The 26,438-nt window shown below is 38.2% G+C and overlaps 1 protein-coding gene across 1 annotated transcript in view; it reads left to right on the top strand.

Annotated features, from left to right (window-relative positions):
• The first annotated feature begins 2,293 nt into the window (after positions 1 to 2,293).
• The window catches only part of exoc4 (exocyst complex component 4), a 168,814-nt gene continuing 144,669 nt past the window's right edge, over positions 2,294 to 26,438 (top strand). The window contains exons 1-8 of the mRNA XM_038298534.1: positions 2,294 to 2,373; positions 4,682 to 4,871; positions 6,212 to 6,406; positions 11,373 to 11,566; positions 13,395 to 13,504; positions 14,942 to 15,042; positions 16,306 to 16,460; positions 21,188 to 21,368. Coding sequence (XP_038154462.1) covers positions 2,294 to 2,373; positions 4,682 to 4,871; positions 6,212 to 6,406; positions 11,373 to 11,566; positions 13,395 to 13,504; positions 14,942 to 15,042; positions 16,306 to 16,460; positions 21,188 to 21,368 — 1,206 coding nt within the window. The remainder of the gene's footprint in view (positions 2,374 to 4,681; positions 4,872 to 6,211; positions 6,407 to 11,372; positions 11,567 to 13,394; positions 13,505 to 14,941; positions 15,043 to 16,305; positions 16,461 to 21,187; positions 21,369 to 26,438) is intronic.

Here is a 26,438-nt window from a genome sequence, read left to right as displayed (position 1 = left end):
GCCCAGTGGATTTCTTTGACTGACGGAAAATGGTTTATCTAGGAGCTTTGAAACTTAACTTGGACTTGGTGATAGGAGGCAGTTTTTTAAAAGACAAACAATAGCTCCCATATGACACAGCAATTGCTTTTTGGGGGAGGTGGTTGAGAAACAAAGATCACCCACAATGTTATCTCATCATTCTACCGGCACATCAATCAGGGCTCAGGCTGCGGGAGATCGACCTCCTCTGCTCCACAATCAATGCTCTCTTCCATTCTCATCGGTACAGCCGATATGGTGAAAGATACAGGGTATAGGAGCCGGGAAAAAACCAGCACTATATGTTCTAAATGGTGTTGGCTATTAACTCACTGACCTTCGCTGCCTGTCTCCTTTCTCGTTTGCTCTACCTTGTCAGTCAGAGCAGGACCAAAGAGAAAATGTTATCAATAAAGGAATTTTACTCTTTTTTTGTGGATATAGATTATGTTTATAATAGCACTTAATAATGGTTGATTGCAACAAATTGTAGATGTGTATATTTTGTAATGCCTGTGTGTTTTTGTTGTTTTGTTTTTGCTTAAATGGACAAACCAGATAAGAAAGACGTCATTCAGGTTTGCTGCATTGTAGATTTTATGTTTCTAATGCTGAAAGCCATACCTTTCGTTAGACTTACATTTGTGACTAAATATCTAGGTGCTTGAGACCAGATAATATTCTTCAACTTGTGATGTTTGATAAAATAAAACAAAAATAAGAGAACATCCACATTCTCATAATATAAACTTGGTCAAAAACTGTGTTGCTTCCAGCATATCTGTTTTCCCCTCCGTTCTTACGTACGGTACGTCCAAGCAAACAAAAAAACACATATAGAATTACAGCATGCAGGAAGCCCAAAAATATGCATTTCAAATTGCATTTCTATATCCTATGCTTTTAATATTAGAGTTTGTAAACTTAAATTATAATCTTAACAACAAAAATGTATCAATCTTTTATTTTAACCCTTTTACAACTATAAATAGTAGCCTCATCTAAATCCCCAAGCAAAAACAGCACCAAAGAAATGTCAGTGGACTAATAATCTACACAATGCTGTCAAACCTACCTGTCAAAATAATTTCACCAATGCTTTGGAGCAGGGGTCTTCAACAGGAGGTCTTGGACACCTAGGGGGTCCACAGAGGTACTGCATGGGGGTCATGAAAGTTTTGGTTTATAACATTTTTTTTTAATATATATTCTCCCCTGTAATATTTTCCACTAATTGAAATGTCTTTAAATACACATTAACCTGAATTCAACACACTGTAGTAAACCGATAAATGGCGGTAGAAGATGTCTTTCAGTCATCAATGCACACATTCAGCAACACACAGGAGCTCTTTCAATCTGGGCTCAGTTTCATTCACAACACCTGTCCCATCAACCAGGAATCAGAATTAGAAATACTTTAATAATCCCAGGGCGAAATTACTTTGGTTACATTACTTCATCTGTAATAGAGTGACTATAGAAACAGTTTGATATACCACAATTTCATACAATATATATATTTAATTAGGGGGTCCCTGCTCCATCTCACCATCAGTTTGGGGGTCCTTGGCCTGGAAAACATTGAAGAACCCTGCCTTAGAGAATCAGATTAATTTATAAGTGTAATATCGCTTCACTAAAGTAGGAATTTAAGTTTGAGGAGAGATGTAGATTTATGACACAAATAATTCACTTTAAAAAATATGCTGGTGAAGATTCTCAGTCATCCAGGTCATAGTCATTCCGTAAAAGTTTAAAAAACAATCCACTGCACTTGGTTTCCAAGGTTTGAAGACTTTTCTCTTCCCCTCCAGGAACCTTTCTCAATTCAAAATGTCTGGATTTGCATTAGTTTGAGGCTTTATATAGACAAGGCCTTGTATTGCTTGGAAACATGCAAATTGAACCTGACGAGGTCGTTTGGTTCCAATGTTAGCCTGTACTATCTGACACCTGTCTATAATTGACTTTTACGGAACACTTTAAAAAAATTATCTTAACATGGCAATATCTTTGAGATTACTCTCAAATTTCTCATTTTTTTCTAGCCTAACTCCAACAAAAAAAAAGAAAATAGTAAGAAAACCAGGCTTGGGTGGATAACTTAAATCCAAATTGTCTTATTTTTCACATAAAGAGTAAACTGTGTCAGCTGATCCTTAGAGTCAGATGCCTCACTCTAGCCTACACGTCACAACTACAACTCCCAGAATACCTCTGTGCAACCTTACGCTCTCTTCTTCCTGTTTTAGTGCTGCAGCTGGAAAAAATGGCAGCAGAAACAGGCAAATACAGGGGTGCTGTTAGCAAAAACAAAGACCCCTCTGGGCTTCTTATCTCCGTCATAAGGTAAAGTTATTTTCATTATTATATCTTCAAAGCTAACATTGCAGTTAGGACACGAGAAACCATTCAGTCTGCTTATATTTGCACATTGACGAGATGACAGCTAGCTCTGAGCGGCTACAGGGAGGTAGCTAGCTACATCCTTCCTTTATTATTAACAGAAATAAGCGCTCAATGTTTCAGGAACAGAAATACTTTAGATTTATTAAGAATCTTACTTCTGTTCATTTGAAAACGACACTTAAACATCAGCCACAACAAGTTATTTTAAGTAGCTGATGTATTATTTTAATCACAACCCGAGAAACTGGAAAAATAAAGCAAAACAAAACAGTAAAACTAAAACAAATTGTTTTGAAATCATTTTTTAGCTTTTTAAAAGCCACTCTCACTCTGTTTAGTTTTAGCTCTGCGTCAGTTTTCAATTAGCTTTAAAATAGTCAGTTTCCTAAGTTTTAATCATTTCAGTTAAAACTGAAAAGTGTGGCAGGTACTTGTACTAAGGGCTCCCCGATTCAATGCAGTCCTTAACACCCTGTTTTGCATTTCAATCCTCTAGTCTTCTCTTTTATGTATCTAACCGCTTTGAAAATCTACAAAATTGAAATATTTTTATCAATATCTTAATAAAAAAAATCATCTCTTTGCAGGTGATTAAGCAGACTGAAGATGTTTTATCGTTATCTCCCTTTTATCTCCTCTTTCTTTGTTTTTTTTCTCCTTTTTTCCTGTCCTGTTCTACTTACATTGCAGTGTCCATATAATCTGTAATACTCCCTGTATAATTATAATAAAGCAAAAGGAAGATAGCTGATGAGAAAAGAGGATTCAAAGGATGGACCGAATCATTTTCTTTCATTATCAATGCGGAACTATTGCCTGCATTTTTGCTTAGTAATGAGAGGTTGGCAAAAAATAAAAATTTGGAAAGGCATTTCCAGGGAAGGCTAGCTAAACAACCAAGCTGGGAGGGAGAGAAAAATGGTGATTGCAGAACTTCTGGATAAATCAGAGGAGAGCAAATGTAGATTTAAGAAGTGGATTGCATCTCCAAACTCCACTACTGCTGCTAGTTTTGTTGCAAGGATGGAAAACCGTCCACAGATCGAACAGGTAGAGCTCTGATGCAGGGATGGAAACTTTCTTCCATTTTTTCCCCAAATCCTAAAAATATAAATCACACCAAGGAATGCTGGGATGGGGGATAGAGAGCTCTGCTCTGATGATGTCAGTTCCTGCTTGGTTCCTCATGACTCAATCAACTCCTCCCAACAGAAACACGTCCACCATAGAGAGATTCCTTGATTCTGTTTCTATAATTTCATCAATGCATCAACACTTAAACCGCGCGGTGAAGCAGAGCGGAGAGAGCGTTCACTGCTCGTCCCTCACCTCATGCTGCTATGTGACATTTGCTCGAGGATAAAGATTTAATAATGAATTATTATTATATATTTAAGCCCACATAGTCATTTTCTATAGTGGGATAATACACTTGGAGCCCATGTTTCCATGCGAGGCATGTATAAGACTTTTACATTTTTGCAGCTCTAGACAGATTTATTTTTTGTTTTTTTGGTCCAATATGGCTCTTTGAGCAGTTTGGGTTGCCGACCCCTGGACTAGAGGATCTCTGTGTGTACTTCACTTAAGCATTAAGCCCTTAAGCATTAATTGATAATGGCTTTTCATAGTTGTTACGCACGTGTTCAACTCTGCGTGAACCTACTAAAAAGTTGAATAAAATAACTCATAGCAGCCTTTGTGAAATTAAAAGGTCACAATTTCCAACTTCAAGTGAGATCAATTCAGAGTTGAAGATTTAAGCTGACTTTGTTAAAAGTCTGGTCATATTCAGAATACAAACTTCTCAAAGCACTTTATTTAAGAAATATTATGTACTGTTTAATAAATGATAAGTGTTTTTAATTAAGAGTAATTTTCATTTCATTGTGATTTACCAGAGACATCCATGTTTTTAAAATAACACTACTGCCACCTACCGGTTTGCGACGTCACAGTGCGGTATTGGCTGTTAAGCAAGTCCCAATGCTGTTAATGTGTACTTTTACTAATTCACTAACCTTGGAAGCCATTTGGTTGGTTCAATAAAGTTTAATTATTATTATTATTATTAAATATATTAAAAAACTAAAAGGTGCAACTACTTTTGCAAGGTAATGTATTTCTTTGGTCTTCAACAGGGACACAGATAATGTTTTTTATATTTTATCATATCATTATTTGTACAATGAAGTAAATGGTTTTAATGCCTGTGAATAAGCCCAGGTGTATTTTCTGTCTCATTCAGGACTTTGTCCAACAGCGATGACGTGCAGGACAGGGAGACAGAAAAGGGTCGCCTGGAGGAAGCCTTTGAAACCTGCGATAGGGATCTAGATACACTGATTGTTCAGCATTATGCAGAACTCACTACTGCCATCGGGACCTATCAGAGCATCACAGAGCGAATCACCAGCTCCCGCAATAAGATTAAACAGGTATGAAAAAGAGACTTCCTGTTAACACCTGGCACTGATGTCCATCCTGGTTTACCAGGCAAATCCAGATACCCTGAAACAGAGCTGGGAAATCCCACTTCAACTCCTGCACCTATCAGCAGTCTGAAGAGAGATTCATTTAACTTGATTCAGGCCCCGTCCACACGAAGCCGAACCCTGGCCTAAACACACAAATTTTTCACCAAACCAGCCTCTCATCCATACGAAGCCGGTGTTTCGGGGGTCTGTAAACGATCTTTTTTTTAATTAAGCCTTCAGAGTGGGAAGATTTTGAAACACCGTTTTCGCGTTTCCATCTTTAAGCTCTAACCGCATTTTTTTTCTTACACGCATGCGTCATAGCGTCGCCTCTAAACACGCATGCGCGACACAGTATCACAACAACAATTGTGCCGTACTGTATTGAATGATTGCTGCTAATGCTACTCACCCTGCTGTCGGGCTTACAACAGAATCTTCTTCTTCTGGAATATCTCCAGGAAGAACAGAGCAATATCAACGACATAGTTCAGCACCTGAATTTGACTGAACCACGAAAATGGACCCGCAGGGAAACCATGTATAAATATTAGTGCGCATGCCCAACATTTCGTCGCCTATTTTTGCTTTGGCACCACAGCGCCACTTATAGGCCTGGCATACATTTTGCAGCCATTCATGCATTCGTGTGGACGAGCACATTTATTTTACGTCTACGTCTTTACGACAAACGTTCTGGGAAATATTAGCGTTTCGTGTTCGTTTTGACTTCTTGTGGACGGGGCCTCAAATGATTCTAAATGAATTAAATGATTGACTATGCTCAAACTTTTCACTAATTTATAATGATTTAAGAGGTATCTGAAGTTTTCCTATGAAAAAATGTGATTTAAAGAGGTCTGTTGAGCAGAAAGCCTTTAGGTGTTCTACTGTGTCAATAAGAGTTTCCTTATTTTTGTTCTAAAGGTAACCGTAAAAGACATGTTTTTATCGAACGTATTTTAAGGTACATATTTTTCATATCTCAAATTAACATTTCAACTTTGTTAATATTTTATTTGTAATCCTTGTCCTTTTGTTTAGATGAGACCTGAGTTATTGGTGCTTTTAATGTCCAGATGTTCAAATAAACACCTGACTCAATTAGAGGAGATAAAAATAAATCCCTTACTAAGATTTAGACATTTTTAGTTGCCTAATTCTCTGATTCTATAGCAACTTTTAAAGAATAAGTGATGAAATGTTTGTTAATAATCACCTCCAGGTTGATATGAACTCTAAAAATCAGTTTAAAGTTTATAACATTGTCACCTAGTGCTTTTCCTTCTTTGCTCCTCCAGGTAAAGGAGAACCTGCTGTCTTGCAAAATGCTTCTCCACTGTAAGAGGGACGAGCTGAGGAAGCTTTGGATAGAAGGTATCGAACACAAGCATGTCCTCCAGCTGCTGGACGAAATTGAAAGCATCAAACAGGTTCCTCAACGCCTGGAGACCTATATGGCAAGCAAGCACTACCTTCATGCCACTGATATGTTGGTGAGTAAAAATGTTGAGAAAGTGGAACGTTTTAGATCTATTTTACCTTAACCTTTTAACACACGAATCATCCAATCTACAAATAAACACATACGTTTACCAACTGCTGCTACTAAAGATTGATTTCCTTGCTCCTTTTACTGCTTTAAAGAAACCGTTTCGAGCCTTGAATGGTCCAGTGGGTGCGACGCGCATCATCTAAGTGCTGTCAGGCCACTGCAGTGGTGCGCGTTTCTGTGCACTGTTGAACATTGCAGTATCCTCTGTAGGGTGGGTGAAGGCTGCCGATGACGACTAAAACAACCAGGCTCTCTGATCTGTCCGTCACTTTCCTCTTTACCACTTTCCAGTCCAATGTCACTCCCACACATCTTTCTCCTCTAGAACCTGCTAATAATTAGTTAGGATGGGGGGTTATTTGAGGAGGAGGAGGAGAAAAGAGAAACGGTGGCACAACCACAAGGCCGTGAAAAATCCTCTTTGTGGGGGTGGATGAAAATGGAAGTCCATTCAACCCCGTGCTCCGTCAGTACAGTGCGTTTTTTAAAAGGTTGTAAAAAGTTCAAAGTCAGCTGGGTGCATTACCTTTGTCGTGCAAACTTTAAATCTGCTTCACTTTATGAGGATGCAGCCATTTTTACTGGCATATAGAGAGAGCTTTATAAACGGCACTTTGTTGGTTTTTATATTTACACATGCTGTTAGGGGCAGCGCTGCAGTTTCCTCCTCTGATGGCGTTTTTATTTGGTATGTGAGTTAAAGCCAAGTGGGACTGAAGCTAAAGTAGGTGGATGTTTGTAGTCTTTCCTATAGAAAAAAATATTTTTTTTTTTAAATTTTGCTGCACTTAACATGTATTTCCTTAATGCATTTATGATGATGTTGTAAATCGCCTTTAAAATAGATGAAAGCATTTATAAGAGCATGTCAAGACACTTTCACCTTTCTTTTTGGCCAGTTTAAATTTCATGCATGCTGTATTTATAAGCATAGATCCAACTCACAGCAGATATCCTGTAAATTTAAGTTAAGTTCATATCTAGGTATGTAGAATCTGTTTCAGTTCAGGTTAAATCAATCCAGTTAATTTAAGTCCAGCCCAATTACATGTTGAGAACCGAGGCCCACAATAAAGTTTAATCTAAATTCTAACACAGTATATTCTTAATCAGCCTGTCACTGGATTTTGATTGATTTTAAAAAGTTATCCATAGGAGACATAATTAAAGAAAAAAAATCCAAAACACTAAGCCAATTTTCCTGATATTACCACAGAAAAAAGTTAAATATGGTGAAGCCAGACTGAAGCTGAGAATTATAGCAGAAAAAAAAGGCAGGAACCAAGTTTATCAGTAAAGACAATATTATACAAAATAAGTAGAAACTGTGCAAGGCTGCTGCTGAATACATTTGATCCTTATTTGCAATGTGAAAATATTAGTTTCGTATGCATCAGATCCAAGTTTGTTAAAAAAATTATTCACTTTGAAATAGAACAAAACTTTATCAGTTCTTCATTAGTAGAATCAGCATCAAATTGTTGGGAATATGGAAGCCTACAGTGGAAAACTAAAGCTGAACAATTTTATTATATGAAATAAATAATTTCCGTATTTAATCAAAAGTCTCTACTTGGATAGTAGAATTTTTGTCCATGGTTTCCCCACATTAACAAGGAAGTGGCATCAGAGTTATATATTTACTAGATGGTTGGCCCTATGTTGTCATATTGTAAGCAATCTCCTTTTCAATTCAATTCAGTTTATTTCCATAGCGCCAATTCACAACACATGTCATCTCAAGGCACTTTACAGTTCACCAGATCATTCAGTCAAATTGATTGAAAGTTTTCTTTTTTTGCTCTTAGTTAGGAAATCTTTTGAAATCAGTAATAGTATCTTTTTTGTTGTTGTTTTTTTTAGTGGTGTTTTTTTAATGTGCCAGCTCTACCTTTTTGTGGATAACTTAATGGTAAACACACCCAAAGAAATGCTGAGCCGGTATAGAAAAGCAAAAACTCCTCCACTAAATGTCAGCGGTCATCATTTGGTTGAATGAACTGGTTTTTAATCACAGCTTTTATGCTTCGTGTATCAGGGTCTGCAGGTTCAGACCAGAATGAATCAGTATCTCATAAGAGGACAGTAATGAGGGCTTATGTTGTGTTTCAGTTGGAATGGAAAGAAAATGTCACTGTCGCGTCGTCTTTTTCATCCTCTCAACCTTCCTGCACAAAAGTCCCTGATGAGTGATAGAGTTTTCAGGAATGATGGTGTTTAAATTCTATGACTTGCATTAAGAATAATCAATCACTGTTAGAGCTTGGTTGAAATCATCAAACAGTTTTAATGCTTTAAATACCTAAAAACTGACCATGGGATTATTAATAACCACAGTTATTTCGTATTTCATTTTTAAACTGGTTTATGTGAACACAGATTGTTGCAGAATGTGTATAAATCTGTGTAATTCCTGCATGTTTACACCCTTGTTCCTGTCCTGTAGCAGAAGTTTAATTGCCAGGAACAAACATTCCCTTCTCTGTGGTTTACTCTCACCAACATGGTGTGCATGCATTTTTACCAGGCTCATCTCCTCAATTAAAATTCAAACTGAGCACTCTTTGTATTCAGAAATGGCAGTACTGCATCCCATGGGTTTGGTTTATAAAAGCCAACCTTGCCTTTCCTTTTTATGCCCTTGTTCCTGTTGTATCACTAAAATCCAGGTGTGCGCAGGTGAAACCCCATTTGGAGTGGAGAAGCCAGCGATAAACCTTTGCTTCTCTTTGCAAATTCACTAGAGGGTTCATATTCCTCATTATGCTGACAGGCCTGTTCCCTAATGATGTTAAGCAGTCTTCCTTCCTCATCCCATCCACACACACATAGGCACACACACCTCTTCTGTGATTTACAGGCACACAATCACACTCATATAATTAGACTGAGACACATCTAAGATGTGTGTACTGTAAGTGTGTACAGAGATCACATGCAAAGCCTTGCTGGCATAGGGAGTTATTATATTTTGCTAAAGGAGGCTGATCATGAAGCACATTAACTCATCCACTTGCTAGTCTGAGTCTCATTTGCATCAGCACACACTTGACCCATGCCCCATGCCCACCATATTCCCCCCCTCACTCCCCTCTCTCTCTCTCTAACTGTTCCCTCCTGGCCTGTCCGGACCATGCAGATATACTGCATGCAGCTGAATCATCTGTCTCTTTGTTCATTTAGGATCCTCATTAACACATCATTAGAAAAGGCAACATTTTATTTATTGCTGGAAGATTCAATAAAGTGAGAGCATAACTGCTGCTGCTGTGTAAATACAGGAAAAAAAATGTAGGGTTGTAGCAGAAATGGTCTGATCCGGTAACCTTGCGCTGTAAGCTGGACTGTTGTGAGATCTGATTGTTCAGTCTCACAACAAATCCATTTTGAAAGACTCCCGATTATACATCCATCTAGTAACAACCAGTGAGTCGGACCAATGACATGCCAGCAGGGTTTTTTGGAGCGGGACATGTAGGAATGATGACAGTCAGAAGGGCCTTACGAACATGGCTACGCTGGAAGACTCAACTGTCCATAATGCAATTGACTTGATTTTAGCTAAAACAGCGACAATTTCTCATTTAAAAGAACAAAGAGAAGCACTTTGTGCATTTGTGGATGGGAAAGATGTCTGTGCTTCTCTGCCGACAGGATTTGGAAAAAGGTTGATTTATCAGCCTACTCCGCTAGTTGACACTCAAGAAGCTGCAGATGAATCCTGCTTGAAACTAGGGGTGCACCGATTGCAGTTTTCCGGCCGATTTCCGATCACCGATCTTTAAAAAGTCTGACCTGCCGATTCCGAATTTGGTTGATACCGATTTTAGTGTTTTTTTGCTATAACCAACACTGTGTTACAATATCGCAATTCACTTTCAATGTTACAATGTTTTCTTGAAAAACATGCCCTTGAACAATTATAAACTTGTTTTAACTGCCCATGAGGTAAAGCCTTGACATAGAAATGAACTAAATATTAATTAAATAAAACAAACTTAAGACTACAACATTAGTCTTTTGATTTTTTACATTTCAAAAAAACAAAACTTCATGAAAAGATCAGATTAGAAATCTGTTTTAAGGTTCTTACCAAAAATAAAGTGCACAGTAGTATTTTGCTTTTACAAAATCACAAGGTTCAAGGTCCTTTGAGCCAAACGTAGCATCAAATCGCGACGTTTCAAGTTAAATCGTCACGATTCAATGCTACGTTTGGCTGAAAGCATATTATGGAAGGCGGGTACTAGCTGGCACATCACCCAATCCGCTAAAAGTATTATACTAAATGTCCCTCCTTCACGGCCATCCTACATTGATTACGTAGAACTCAACTCAGTTCTATATATCAGTCTGGGTACTGCCAGGTTACTGGTCCGGACCAATGACTCCTGGGTGTAATTAGTGGCCTGTCCCACTAGAGGGCGTCTGGCTCACTGGTCCCTCTGCTGGTATGCCGTAAGGAGCAGAGTATAATGAGTGGTCCTTCCCCTCCTAGAAGACGTCTTGGGTTAATCAAGTCCATTCTGATTTCATTTTGGTTCAGTCACTGCATTTTTATCAGGCTACCTCCCTGAAATTGTTATTTCAATGAATAAATAAATTGATAGTAACTGTGTGCACTTAGGTGGACTTAGGCTTATTTTATTTGTCAAACAATTTTGGAAAAACATTTTACTTATTAAATATGCATTAGCCTTTGTATCATGGTTGGAAAATGCTTAATAAAAGAATAAAATGTGTAGTTTTGTAAACTGCTGCATACTGATCATACTCATTAGAGCCTTGCATTTTTAACAAATTAAATCAAGTCTTTTTGAAGCTATATCAGTTAATTTTCTTTTTTTGTGCAAACATTTAATGAAGGACAGCAAAGGATAACCTCCTCATTGGTTTGTTGATTGCAGGTGACAGCCGTGGAGTCCCTGGAAGGCCCCTTATTTCAGGTTGAGGGGCTTGGAGATCTCCGCCTGGAGCTCAAAAACAAGAAGCTTAACATCCACTTAGTGCTCATTGATGAGCTGCACCGGCACCTCTACATCAAGTCCACAAGTCGCCTCGGACACAAGAACAAGGACAAAAACGCTCCCCGAGTTCCAGGGTAAAGCATGTCTTAACGTATTTAAGCATTTCAGCATGTCTTAACGTATCCAGTTTGCAAACATGTTTTTCATTGAAACCAGTTCATTTTTTATATTTCTTATTCTATAACTTTACCTTCCTATAAAACAAGTAGATGTTGGCTTCAAAAACACACACCTTACTCCCCTGAGAGACTACACTTAAACATAGAAAAAGTTTATATTATGAAAAGAAAAAGGTTTTTTTACCGATCCTCTCTGCATATATTCATAATTTAAATGTCATGACAACTGAAAAAAACTTGCCAATTGTTTTCTTAACGAACCAAGAACATTAGCATGAATAATTGAATCTTTTTTGTCCTTTGAAGCCTAAAAGGAATCAAACGACAAGCATTAGGTTTGTTTATTTTTAGCAGCAGACGATATTTTCTTACTAAAACTAAAATGTTTAACAGTTTCAGACATACTTTATCTGCTGTGGTCCTTTATATTGACAGAAAAAAACCACCTTCCTTGTGCTTTCTGACAGTGATTATCTAAATGACAGAATAGGTTTACCAGCCGCAATGAGGTAAACTGTGACCTGAAGGCCAGTTTCTAACTTTGGTTATTCTGCTGTCTAACCTATTAGCAATAATGCACCCCCACAGGCTAAGAACTCACATTTATTGCTTTAGTGTTCCATGGAAAGCTTTCATTTAAAGAGCTGTTTGCACTTTACCATGTGTGTATTTGTGGGGGTGCAATAATTACAGTGGCAGTGGGTTGGTGAAGCACAATGATTTATTAATCAGGGTTAGCTAGTGACAGGTTCTAGCCCTCCTGTATTGGTTTGCCTCTAACAACACACCAGCTTCCATGCAGCCCACTCACTTAACAGGCACACAGTGTTTATGCCGCCTAACTTAACAGACCTGGATTTGATTGCCACCTCGAGCTTGATAAATGGCTCATTGGAAAGCAGCACCATCCTCGCCAGGCAAAGATGTGGGGCGTTTTATTCCAACTGGATGTTGTTTTTGTTTACACAAGTGCAGGTTTGAATCCCACAAATTCCATTAAGTGTTTTTTTCTTTTTAGATAGTGCCACATAACTGCAAAAGTCTTCTTTATGCACTTTACTGGATGGTAGCTTTAGTTTATATTCAGATAAAATTTAAATCAAACCATAACCAGATCAGATATGTTGTTCAGATCAACCCAAGTTATGGTAAAATATGGTAGATATGTCGGTTAGTTAAATGTTAACAGTTTGAAGAGCTCATGGAGTAACATCTAGCTGCTGATGTTGCAGCATTTTCTCATGTTGAGGAGACATGTTGTGACTTCAAAAAGAAAGCACTCCTCCTTCAGTCTCTGTATGAAGAACCATCTGCTGTGACTCGTTGGAGGCTGAGAGAACAGAAAGAAGACAGACTGAAAACATAAAAGCTTTTGACCTGGAGTACTTTATAAAGGAAGCAGCTATAGTCCTCATGGCAGCAACTGCTCTGTTAGTAGACTCGTTCATTTAGAGGACAGAAGCAGGAGTTCTGGTTAATGAACTGAGCACAAAAAGCAGAAAGAAAGTTTCAGGTAGAAATTATAGCAAATAAAACTTAAATAAGAAAAAAGCTTGGGAAATGAGTGGGTAAACAAGGTCAGTCTGTTCCCTTACAGCCTTAGCCTATAGCATTTTAGTTCTTTTCATTATGAGTCGGATAAAAAAAGGACAATTTTTGACACACATACACTAAGTGGAAGCTAATTTCAAGGGATGAAAGCTTAAAAGCATATGAAAGTGTCTTTGGATGACTAGACTATGTTTGGAAAAATAAAATATCCAGTAATTGTGTCTTTTCTCAGGTCCTTGACCAAAGATACATCTCCCATGTCTGTTTTGGAAGTGAGCAGCCTGTCGACTCCACGCAAGCTTCTGGATTCTTCACAGTTCAGCACACCTGGATCCGGCAGTGGTAGATATTCTATTAGAGCGTCTCAGATTGATAGTAGGAATGAGAAAATAAGAATATTTAACATAGAGAAGCTGTGTAACATATGTTTTTTCATTTTAGTCTGTTCACATTAAAATCTCTTAAGGCATACATTAACAACTTTAAAAAGATAACATTTTTGTTGTCTTAAAGACTAAAGCTGACCTAAATATAATGAAACACAACATTTTCCCTCTAGGAAATGCCCACATTCCCCTTCTAGAACATGTCATAACATCTTCAACTCTGATCATAATATATCCCTTCTCTAACAATATAATCATCACCCGTCCCCCCCTACATGAACCATTAGTCACCCAGTGTCTCTGCGTTCACAGCAGGAGAGCTGCGTCTATGAGCTCAAACTGGTAGAAGCTGAAAAGACGGATCCCTAACTGTGTTCAGAAATGTATGAGGTCTCGGTGGTAGGGGTGTAGAGTCAGCACTACATTTCTTCAAGGCAGAGCACCGAGGAACACAAACACCAAGATAATGAAAAAAGTTAATCCAGCAATAACTTGGCATTCCCTGGGAGTTACATTTTTTTTTATATTTATTTTTTTTATAAGGCTGGTATTTTTTTCCCACCACCCACTCTTGGCATTCGAATTTAACGACTCGCTGGTTTTAGCTCAGCGGATACCAAACAGGTTTCTGTTTGGTTTTAACTATTTCTACTCACTTATATTGGTGTAAAGATTTTAGCAGCTCTTTATTTCTTTACATGATTGCATCCACCTCTGAGCCTGCTTGCTTTGACCTCAAATGAGTAAACAGCTGGGGAAAAAAAAAAATCTATGAATTGCTTCTAATGCTTCATAAATATCTGATCATTTTCCCCGTCACTGTGGACAGAAAAGTAAAAGCTCGACCACAGTTTCCCCTCTCGTTACACAAACTGAACTCTTAACAATTAGCCGCCACCGGGCGTTAAGTGCCTATATACCACCATGTTAACAACTGCGGTCACGACATAGCAACTGGCTTCCATCAGAGGCCTGCCTTTCCATTTTGTCTAATAGCATTAAAGCACCTCATTTGTAGATAGTAATTGTCATAATTATTACACAGGCTGCAGTCGGAATGGGTGAAAAGAGGAAATACACCCAAAGTCCATTAACTTGCTATAAACATTAACTCCCCTAACGTGCTTTGATGGGGAATTGGGAGGCCCCATCTAATGGAAATTAGAGCATCACTCGATACTGCCATTCTCAATTTAGCTGCTAATGTGGCTAACTCAGCTGCTCAGAGTACTGGGGGGGTGGGGGATAGGGGGGCAGGTGCAGGTGTGTGGGCTTAAAAGATTAAGATGTAAAAATACTAAAAGCATTTAATAGATATAAATATATATTGACATACATGCATGAAAGAGACATAGTTTCATTGGTTTAAATCTACTTTTTTTTGTTTTTTTAGTGCGTGAGCAGCAGCAGGATATTTGGGATCTGAGTCAAGCAGATCTTTCTGAGGTGGATCCAGAGGAAAACAGCGCTGAGTTCATGGGCATTCTCATCAAGGTATATGTGTTGATCTAAAGGTATAGTGGAGGATGTTCTTTGACCCGGTGGATTATCACAATAAATGGTCCTCCTATTGTCAATCATTCTGGTGACATGTTTACGTGCTCCTCGTCCTCATTTCCACTTACCAGTGGTGAGTCTGACATAGTGGGAAAATTGCAAATCTTCTTTTGGAAAGTAAGCTTGCATGAGTGATGTAAACTCAATCTCTAAATGCAATGCTGGTAGAGGCCAAAGTTGGTTTTGGAAGAGGTTTTGATAGATAATTCTGTTGGGGAAATCATAAGTTCTCCACCTCGTGTTGTCACCAAGTATCCCAATAGAATACATTAAGGTTCATGGTTGTGATTTGACCAAATCTGGAAAAGTTGGAGGTAAAATTATTGTTCCATCTCAATGCAAGTGTTCATATTATTACTGATTCAATGTTCCCTTTATTCTTTTTCAATAGGGTATTTTTAATCCATCTTCATCTTGAACTTTTTTGTGTGGATCCAAACTAAGACGAGTTTTGGGTTGGTTATACTGTCCTCCACCGTTGCTAAAACCACGGTTTATTTTAGAAAAGTAGCGCCATGGGGCATGATGCTGCCATTCTTATTTGTTGTTTAGGTTCAAAGTATGCCTTTAAGGTATAGTGGAGGATGTTCTTTTTCGAAGTGGATCATAAAAATAAATGGTCTTCCTAATTGTCAATCATCCTGATGATATGTTTTACGTAAGGCCGTCCAACGTGCTCGTCCCCATTTTCACTTAACGGTGGTGAGTCTGGAATAGTGGAAAAATTGCAAATCTTTTGGAAAGTAAGCTTGTATGAGTGATGCAAAGAGCAACTATTAAACAGAGCGTGCACGAGTAAAAATGGGCTGTTGTATGCTCTCACCAATGTTTAATAGGCAATCCTTCTAGGGAGCGTGTATAGTTTTATGCATGTGCATTTTTTTTTTAAGTGGAGAAGGTGGGTCTTTTAAAAAAAAATCCCGAAAATCCTCCACTATACCTTTAAAAAAAATAAAGAAAATCTATAGTGAAAATGGTGTGTAATTTTTCTTTCACTTACCGTCCTAAAATTGCCAATCTGTCCATAATATCGTAATGAAATGCATTGATCTTTACAATAGAATAGAATAGATAATCCCTTTATTGTCCCACAATGGGGAAATTTATGAGGTTGATGAAATGTGAAACGGTTCAAGGGTTTGACATTTGGCGTTTATTTCTCTGAGGATTTTAAACGTGCATCTTGGTCATTTTCTGCAGGCTCTTGCCAAACTAAAGAAGCTTCCCGAAACCACTAAAGCCATAATGGAGCGACTGGAGCCCGAACTGAAACAGATCGTCAAGAGATCCACCACTCAGATAGCAGATCACGCTTACCAGAGAGGAGAAAACCTGGCCCAGGAGAGCCAGCCAAGGTACAGCAAAGTCTAATGATCTGCAAATGAAAAAAAGAAAAAAAAAGTTTACAGAGAAAGTCTTAAATAAGCAGATAAAATCAGTTTTGTCAAAGTAAACATTACTTTCTTCATTAGAATATTAAGTTTAATTTGAAAAATCGATTATTAACAGCAGCATGCTGCAAGCTGATATCATCTCTGAAAAATATCTTAATAAAGCTGCAACTTGTATCCCCAGCAGTATTGGATCTGTATAAGAGTTTTATTAAGCTGCCAGTTTGCTTATTATTTTGAAACAATGGTATTCCCATTAGGATCTGTTTCCCAGTGTTATTAAATAAAAGACGGCCACTCTGTCCATTGATTGGAGGAGTGCGGGTTTGCCTTTCTCCCTGCAGGTTCTTAGTTAAACAGAAGAGCTGATTATTGCATCAATATCAATATGCTGAATAGCACGGGTCTGGTGGATATATTTATGGCTGTTTTCAATTCAGTCCCTCAATGCTCACAGTCAGACAGTCAACCAGGTGTGAAACAGAGCAAAGCCAAGTGCTGCAGAGCCAGCCGGCCTCAGACCATGAAAACAAACACTCTGCTGCTTTAAACAAAGACACGTCATGCTTAAACACACCCTTAGAAGCAATTGTGCACCTGCCTTATAGGACTGCCACATTTTTAAAAGCCGTCACGTTAGCTGCTGCAGACGTTCACATGCAGCATCCAGTCCTGAGAAGCACAGGTCTCACTCCACTGATCCCGAACCATTTAAGAGGGACGTCTTGTTTTCTGTCAGGGATGTTCTCGTCAGCCCCGTCTGCTTTGTTTCTCCTTTCGCTGTGCGTATCTCATTTGACCTCGGTGTAATAGGCCGCCATGTAGCTCATTTTAGGTCCTATGCTCAGCAGATTGTTTCTGAATTTGCTTGCATGTGTGCGTCTGCGAGCACTTAACACTTTAGAGCGTGTGTGTGTTTGTATTTGGATGCATATACTGCTGGTTCTCTCTATGTTCACTTCAATTTAAAGTCAATGCTTGTTGCTATGGAAACTCCACCTGATGTAGCACTTGTCGGGAACAATGGTCTTGAATATTGCACACTATATTTTACAGCACTGCAGACCAGCAAGCGATACTTAAACTCTTTATTACTTAAACAGGAGTGTGTAACTTCCTTATTGTTATTCTCATTCAACTATTTATAAAAGTGTTGATACATTCCATGTTATTGCCTCAGAGCGGTGTACTTTATTTTAAGTAATAGAACAATAGGAAGTAGAACCAAGTGGTCAAGTGGAAGGAAGGTTGGCTGTGTTTTATTTAAACTTAGAGAATGAATCAAAGATTTAAGCACAAAAGCTAAATTTAAGAGGAATGGTAGTTGGCAGTGTTCCAGGGATGGTGGATGATGTGTTTGTTGGAATCTGCAGTTTGACTTTTCTTTTTTTTTTTTTTTGCATTTTTCTTTTACTGCTGGTCCATTTGCCAACTGAAAAGCTGGCTTTTTCAAAACTGGGTTGACCTGCTAACAATCGGCTTTTGGCTCTTTTTACATCTGATCAAAAAGCGGAGTCTCACCCCTTGTTGGAAAGCTGCATGGCCGCTGTCCCCCGCCACTGTGAGTCTGATGACGGCATCACGCTGGGCGAGCATTGATTATGTCGACAGTGTGACAAAAATCAGGAAAGTAAACAATGGGAAGCAACTAGTTAGGAAGCCTGAGCGTAGTCAGTATTCTTTATTATGTCGCTCTTGTATCTGTCCAAATCCCTCTTACCAGCGATGTGCCATGTTTATCGAATGTAAACAGAGTTTAAAGGGACTGGCACGGTGTCTTGATGTCCATACGTTGTGTTCAATGGTGTCCCGTAATTTAGCAGGTCAACCCGGGTGTGGTGTTCCCACAGCATGCCGATCAGAGCTGGGGCAATTTTAACGCAGGTTGCTTGCTGAGTCGTTTGACCTGGGTAGGGACGTGGCAGTGAGCTTTCCCTATTTCCACAAATACCAGATTGTTCTTGGGTTTAAAAAAAGTGGGAAAGATGTAAGAGTCTCTATTCCACGTTTGCTTTGTCTTCTGCATAGCTTGTTGAGGCTTGCTTCTCCCATTGTGGATTGCAGGAAGAATGGCTGTCTTGTGAATCTCTGTCTCTTCAGAGTTACCAATGAGTGCCTACATTTACGAGTTTAAGTGGATGAGCATGCCTTGATAGGTTTGTAGTTGATCTTAAACATATTTTATTAACTTCACGTTGCCTCATATTTACTTTGTGTTTTTTTTGGAAATACATTCAAGTTTTCCATCATGGTGTACAACTGTTTCTGGAAACATTATATTTACCCTTAAAACCTGTGAAGGATTGATTGTATAAGGGAAATGTTTGATTTAGGAAAGAAAATGAAAATCTTTTTTTCCCCCTTCATAGTCTAAGGCAATCTATTGAGCGATTAAAAAAAAATATATATATCTTTTTTGGGGGGTAATTTTAAAGCCAAATCCAAAGCATTTTAGTTCATATCCAGCTGTTCAGCTGAGAAGTTCCTTGAAATATTGCTGTGACGAATCTGTGCAAATGACATCCGTTTTTTTTTTTTCCCTGACAGCAAGATGACCAGGCACACTTAATATTTCACAAGTGTTCACTCAGCACATCAGAACCCTATTTACAGTAATTTAATGATCTTTGACTGACGCTCAGTCTAATGATAATCTAATTTTTATGCCGCTGTTGTCTTTCTACAATGAGTCACGCACTTTCCTGCTGCTGGCCAGTTAGTCAGAGACTCTCTGCTATTTCTCTCGACTTTTCATGAGCGACTGGTGTCAGCTTCGATCCTGAGAGGAAATGAGACGAGAGGTCTCAAGGAACCGACGTTATGGATTAGGATGGCCTCCGCTGGGAGATAATGAGGAAGACTTGGTCGTCTACTCTTCAGTGCCTATCTATAGATGTGTGTATGATAGTGTATGTGGGGAGCATTGTAGTAATGGCAAAAGGTGACAAGGTTAAAATCATAGGTTATTTATCTACCTCTTAACTTTCCCTGCAGATGGATGATTGTTTTACTTTTTAATAGTTTAATAGTCTTTTAATGCGTTCAGTATAGAGCAGGAAATAAAACCAAACCTTTAGGTTTAAATATCTCACGAAGCACCTTTTAATCACTGAAATACATTAAACACACTGACAGACTATGCAATATATAGATATATAAAATTTTTAGACTCTGAATGAGCATTAGATGCAGATAATATGAAGTTCCAAAGAGGATTCGAGACAAAGAAAGAAAAATGAGGAACATTTCATGTACTTAGGCATTCATGGCATTCAAAGAAGTTCCAGTCTTCACCATGTTTTGTAGGGCTTTAGGCATAGATTGACCGTCTATGACAGCTGCTTGCTCTCCTAACTTGCGATATCTTCTTTCTTCTTTTTAGTCTACTGAATAATGATGGTTTTATTGATGCATTTTTTAGTAGTCTCCTCCTCAGAAAAAGCCGCCTGAAGGAAGGCAACAACGTTCTGATCCTGACAGAATACGGCCCATTAATGCAGGGGAACTATTTCAGAAGGCAGGATCCAAGGTTTACTCTATCGCATAAGGCCCATGAGACAGTCCAGCGGATAGCGGCAAGGTGTAAGATGCAAGCAGGGACAGAGCACGCCCTGAGCCGTTACCAAGTGGCAGAAAAAGTGTCAAGAAATAACTTTTCAAAGTGTGGTTTACATTACTGCTGGATTACTCTACTGAAAGGAGTTTGAGAAGAACAGCTACAACTCTGTGGGATATTTGATCCAGCAGCTACTTTATAACTCACTGGGAAAGACGTTTTTTTGGGTTAGACATTACAATCATAGTTCACAAGATCAATTGAAAAGAGACTGCTTGGTTGCAGAGTCTAGAGTGCTTCAATTGGATCATGGATTATCTGGGCCCTTAACTAAACAACGTAACCCACCTGAGGATTCTATGAATCATTTTCCAGTCTAATATAACGGCACTAACCTCTCCAACACCCAGCTTTACACTGAAGATTCAAGATACACCACGTGTGTCATAATATTTAAAATTTTAACTAATATAATTACCAATTTATTTGACTAAACGTTTGTTGGACGATATTCCAGTTGGGAAACTGCTGGCTGACCTAAATAAAGGCTCAACCAAAAGAGTTACTGCAGACAGTCATTATTTCATTATTTGCTATACTCCCCCTCTAACATAAAGTAGTTACTCGCTATCATGGTTCTCATCTAATATAACCTGTGTTCCCTCTTTGCTTCGAAAGCTTCGTCCTTCTGCCAAAAGTAGGCACAGCTGAGTCTGGTTGAAAGCATTAGTGCAGATGAAGCAACTGTGAGCTTTCAGTCCTAAGTAGGGCTCTCAGATCTAGTGGAAGGTCAGTTTGGTTTTGGATATGCTCTCTCTTCTTCAACCAGAGCCATTTAGTACTAATGAGAGCAGCTTTTCATTTGGATCCATGTACAGGCATCCAGGTACTGAGAACTGCTAATTAACACCAAGCTGTAAAAAACACTTTTATCTTCATTTGCAAATCATATATTTTCACAAACTCTGTATTCATAGATAAATTACTATTTGTTCAACTGGTTTATTTCTTTTTTTTCCTGTACTGTAATGTTATTTTCTCTCGTAACATTCCCTTAAGTCCTCTTCATCTCTCCATTATCCACCTCTCCTCACATCTCACCCTCTTATGCTGCTCTCTCTGGCTCCCTCTGCAGGCTGCTGTTGGATCTGCTGGAGCTTTTGTTTGACAAGTTCAAGGCGGTTGCCCAGGCTCACAGTGTGGTGCTGGCCCACATGCAGCAGATCGCTGCACAAACTCCGGCTGTGACCCATGAGGAGGAGATCAAGCTCTACGAGCAGGCTGATGTTTCTGCCAAAATCCAGGCTGTGCTGCAGGTTAGTTTAGCAACAGTGACATAACTAGTGTTGTTTTTGTGTCTGCTTGGTAATATTTAAAGTTTTAAAAAGTGGAAGATGGTTATCAATCACTGAATATTAAATATCTGTGAATTTGGCATGTCCACTTCTTACTTAAATAATCCTCAAGCTGCTATGGCAGTCACTGTCAAAAATAAAGAATAAAACACTGAAAAGCATATATTTAGAATTTAAATATCTTACATGTTAGAATAATTTTGATTATGAAATGTTCTGTATCATTTTCTGTAGTGAACCTTAAAATTAGGTCAGTATAGCCCTAAACAAATGATGCATTTGATTCCCTTAACAGTGTTATTATTTTCTATAAGCAACTCATGGTGCAAAAATCTCTGGAGCCAATTCTAGCAGCAATACCTGGAAGTTTGAGTTTGTAAAACCTTCCACCATGCAAGGTTAGATCATGACTAAGTTCATTGGCTTAATTCAAGTTAAACTATTAGACAGATGGCTTCACTTTAGCCTCTGGAAAACTAAATCCAAGGGAATAGCAATCGTAAGGCTGCTCTGTTATGCAAAAAAATCCCCCCAACAAAACAGTTGTTTTGGGCAATGTTAAAATCCCAGCTATTTTACTTTTACAAGTGGAGCAGTACGGCTATCGCCATAGTGTTCCGCTTGATTTATGCATAGAAATTGCTTTATTATCATTATGCAGGGAGTTTTACTGACTATATGGATACTGCAATGTAGGTAGAACAGGAAAGGAAAAACAGAAAAAAAGGAGAAAAGATAAAAGAAAGAAGATAAAAGGGAGATAATGATAAAACATTTTCAGTCTGCTTCATCACCTGCAAAGAGATGTAAAAAAAGAACAGCACAACCTACGGACATGGTACGAGACATAGAATAACGTAACACCTAGATACTATTGCTAAAGTAGTATTATTTAATCTAAAAAAAAATACAATAAAATAAAAAAGCTATTTGGGGGTACAGCAGAAGTAGAAGGTCAGTTATAATCTGGTTCTGATTTGGTCTGATTTGGGTGTATAGTGTTTTAAATTATAATGTTGAGATGGGATTTTGTAGTCTCCCCATCACAATGCTACCACCACCCTGTTTCACCATGGCGATGGTGTCTTCAGGGGAATGTTCATGTAACCCTTTCTGGTAATGCCTAGCATTTAGGCCAAAGATTGACAAGAGTCTACATGATTGCTCTATTCTGCAAGGCTTGGGGTGATAGGGGCGTCGGATGCAGGAGGTTTTTACCTTCAAGCCCCAGCTCCATCTTTCAGCGTGGTCATGTCCTTTGTCAAGACACTTCACCCGCACCCGTTGGCTCCCATGCACTGCAGCATTGCTTCTGTCAGGGAGCCCCAGGGTGGCTCTGGCTACAGTGCAGCTGACCAACATCAGTGTGTGAATGGATGAATGACTGCATGTGGTGTAAAGAGCTTTGGTCAATTCTCCTGATTTGAAAAGGTGCTATTTAAGTGCAGGTCATTTACCATCCAATATCGATACCTGAAATCAATATGTTATTAGTCAAAAAGTAAATATCAGAATAAATCGCCCTGAATTTAAAATATTCAATATAAGAAAGTACTCCGTTTAAAACCACTTCTGCTCAAAGTTTAAGTGAGCCGCTGGTCAATAATACATGGATCAGTTGTTCTCATATTTCTGTTGAAGTTCTGTTTGACTTACTGTATATCACTTGATCAATCTTTTTTTTAACATCCCACAGTATAAGTAATAAAACTGTGTATGATTCCTGCTGATATTGTAATTGATCTATATCTGTTTATGAATGCTTAGTGCAAAAGTTTTGATGCTGGACATAAAGCTTCTTGACTTTTCAGAAGATGATAACTCAGTTGTTTGGATTTATTAGTGTTGTAGTCAAGCAGTACTATGACTTCCTAAAAGAATTTACTTTAATAGTTGTTCTGCTTCAGTCATACACTGATGAACACCTATTAGTTCTGACTAACTCTGTGATGTTATTACTGATGCTTTTTTTGCCTCTGCTTTACGTTGCCTGACTGATCCAGACCTGCAGGCCTTCAAAACATAAGCTTTTAAAGAGGAGCCCACACCTGCTTATGATACGTTAATCAAGTGAATTAGATTGGAAACACCTGGCTTCTGCTTAGCGCCTAATTTCTATGGGAGCTGGGAAGATTTAATTTCTTATCCCCACTCTGCTTTTTGGCTTAGTTCTTGCACCGCTGGTCTCATCATGTTTTTATGAATGCAGAGATCTGCTAACAAATTTTTTAAAGGTTATAAATAGCTAATATCCAAATTAATGCAATCTAAAGAGGAAATGTTTATTTTTTATGAAGCTGTGAAAACAAAGAGGGGTTGATTGTTTGGATTAATTTGAGGCTCTTTAATTGCCATGTATTTATGCTCGGTTGTTGATCCCGCTTCTCCCCGTTTGATTGGCTAAGGGAGATGAACAGCTGTTGAAATGACCCTGTGGTGACTCTCAGTGGAAAATCGGTGACAGTTGTTGCTCTCAGACTGATTGGTGTGCGAGTGTGTTTCTCACTTTGTGGAAATACCTCAAAAGATGGTGCTCTGTGTCAGACTCCTCCTCAGAGTCTTTACTATCATTTCACACAATCATCAGGGAGCTTTTTTGAAATCTTATAGAAAAAATGTGAATAACTATTTTATGTATTAATTCACATATAAATAATGTACATGTTAGTTGAGAAAATGAGCTTTTCTATGAGGCGTCTGCTGCCGGGGTTAATTGAAAGCACAGTGTTTCTATTGATTATATAAAAGCAAATATAAATAAAGCGATGTAGAGCTTTTTGCTGAGTGAAATTGAAAGCCCTTTCATGTCTAACTCCCACAATGAGGCTGCGCTTCCAATAGGTTGAGCTTATTCCAGCTGGCAAACATAAACACAGACTGAGTTGTGTTTTGGGGTGTATTCTGAGGGTTTTACTCGAGCATAGGCATGCACTGTAATTGCTCTGCACTATGAGTACAGTTTTAGATGGCATGAAGCCATTTAGTATCTGACCATTGCCAACACACAGTTGCCGGTGGCTCCAATCTCTCCTGGCTCTGACATGCGAGATAATAGAATCTCTTGATTAGAATACTCATTATGTGAAATGAGGTTTTTTTACTCGGTCACTTGTGTTATTATTTTCTGAGTGATAATATCAATAAAAAGACCCCACATCTATCCATCCATTGTTTTTTTCTCCCTCTCTGCATTTCTTTTACTCTTCGCTTCCTCAGCATAATTCCCTTCTGCCTCTGTATCACAATCTCTATTTCCCACTACCTTCTGCATATCCCTCTTGGTCCTTGTAATTTCCTCCTTAATCTTATTATCTGTCTTTCTTTTTTCCTTTCTTTCTCTGAACTCCCATAATTCCCCTCACCCCCGTCATTTAGCCCTCTCTGTTTTAGAGTGTCATACGCCAGCAATGAGAGAAATTAAATTCCTACTGCTCCCTCTGCAGCTCGGTCAGGTTTTATTGGATACTGATCCCGCTGATATCTCAGACCTTAAGACCAGCACAGACTTTTCTTGTGATATTTTAGTTTTTCTCATATTGTTTATGTCTAAAAATATTATTACTATTTCTGATTTTGCGTATTCTCTATAAAATGAGGATTTTTTCATCCGTTCTTCCACCCGTCTAATCGTTTATTTTTATCTTTCTATTTCTTCATCATTTTAACTCTTTGTCCATTCCGGTTTAAATATCACTCCTTATTTCATCATTTTTTTCTATTTCTTCTATTCTGTGCGTCCATTTATATGTTTAACTTGGAAAAAATACTTTGCAAAAAATGTTACTATTAAGTTAGTCATTTTTTCTTAAAATAAGTGCACTTTATCTTGAGTAGGTAAGTGAGACACTTTGCCAATGGAATAAGACAAAATACATTTAAAATAAGAAAAAACAATTGCAGTCTCTTATTTCAAGTGCATATTATCTAATTATCTTTTTTTAAGGTTAAAAATACTCATTTCATCTGCAAATGATCTTATTTTCCTACTCAAATGAAGGGTAAATACACTTATTTTAAGAATTTTTTTACTAATTTTCAGACAGTTTTTGCAGTGTATGAATTGTGACAAACTGAAATTTGTATTAAACTTAATTTACAGATATTTGAAAAAAAAAAAATAAAAATATGAGACATCGGAATAGATCAAAATGAATATTGTCATTGAATAGAATAGCATTCCTGTCCATTACAAATATCACTAGCTTTGATTACAGAAAAGAGATTTAACTCATTTCATCGTCTACATAGCCCCCATTTATAAAATCGTTATTTGTATCCCTGTATCACTCTTGCTTCTCATTGCAGTTCCTGCATTTGACATCCACAAAAACCTTTTGATAGGTGTTATTTTCTCTCCTCCTTTCACGTGGAGAGGAGCAGAAACCAGCTTGACCTTTACACATGACATACTAGCAGATGCTTGCCGGAGCTGACAGTAACACAGGCTGCGCCTAGTTACACGGCCTCGGCAGAGAAGCGCCTTTCATCAATGTGCGACTGCGGCCCGTCGGTTTAGAGAGCAGAGAGGCTAAACAAGCTTTTGAAAGTCCGGATTCTTGTAGCAGCTCTAAACATTGTTGTCTGCAGCTTGTTTCCTTTAAGTGTGGAAGTATTGATTCAAAGCATAAAAACTGCAGGGTAATCAGAGGTATTGATGTTGGAAGGTGTGCTTTAAAGCCACTTCGCAATTTTTCAAACTGGCCTCTGTTGAATTCGGGAGTATGTCTATTGATTATCTACGGGAACTGTGAATGTATTTCTCTAAGCATGCAGCAACATGCTTCTGGAAAAGCTGGTTCCCATATTTCCCATATATCCTACCCTTAGAATGGGTTTCTTTTCCTACCTTTCAATTGCAAACTTAAGGTTTACTTGGTAAACTAGTCTGGCACCTCTAATAAAATGATAATGTTTATGAAATTATTTGAAAAAATTATTTTAAATTATTTTTCAAAAAGCTTATTTGAAGTTACAAGTTATAATTGGCTAACGGCTCATAAAAGATCACAGTTCACACACCTCAACATGGAT

This window comes from Cyprinodon tularosa, unplaced genomic scaffold, assembly GCF_016077235.1.
Source record: "Cyprinodon tularosa strain WSP-4 unplaced genomic scaffold, ASM1607723v1 ctg111, whole genome shotgun sequence".
Classification (NCBI taxonomy): domain Eukaryota; kingdom Metazoa; phylum Chordata; class Actinopteri; order Cyprinodontiformes; family Cyprinodontidae; genus Cyprinodon; species Cyprinodon tularosa.
This window is presented reverse-complemented; position numbering and strand designations above follow the sequence as displayed.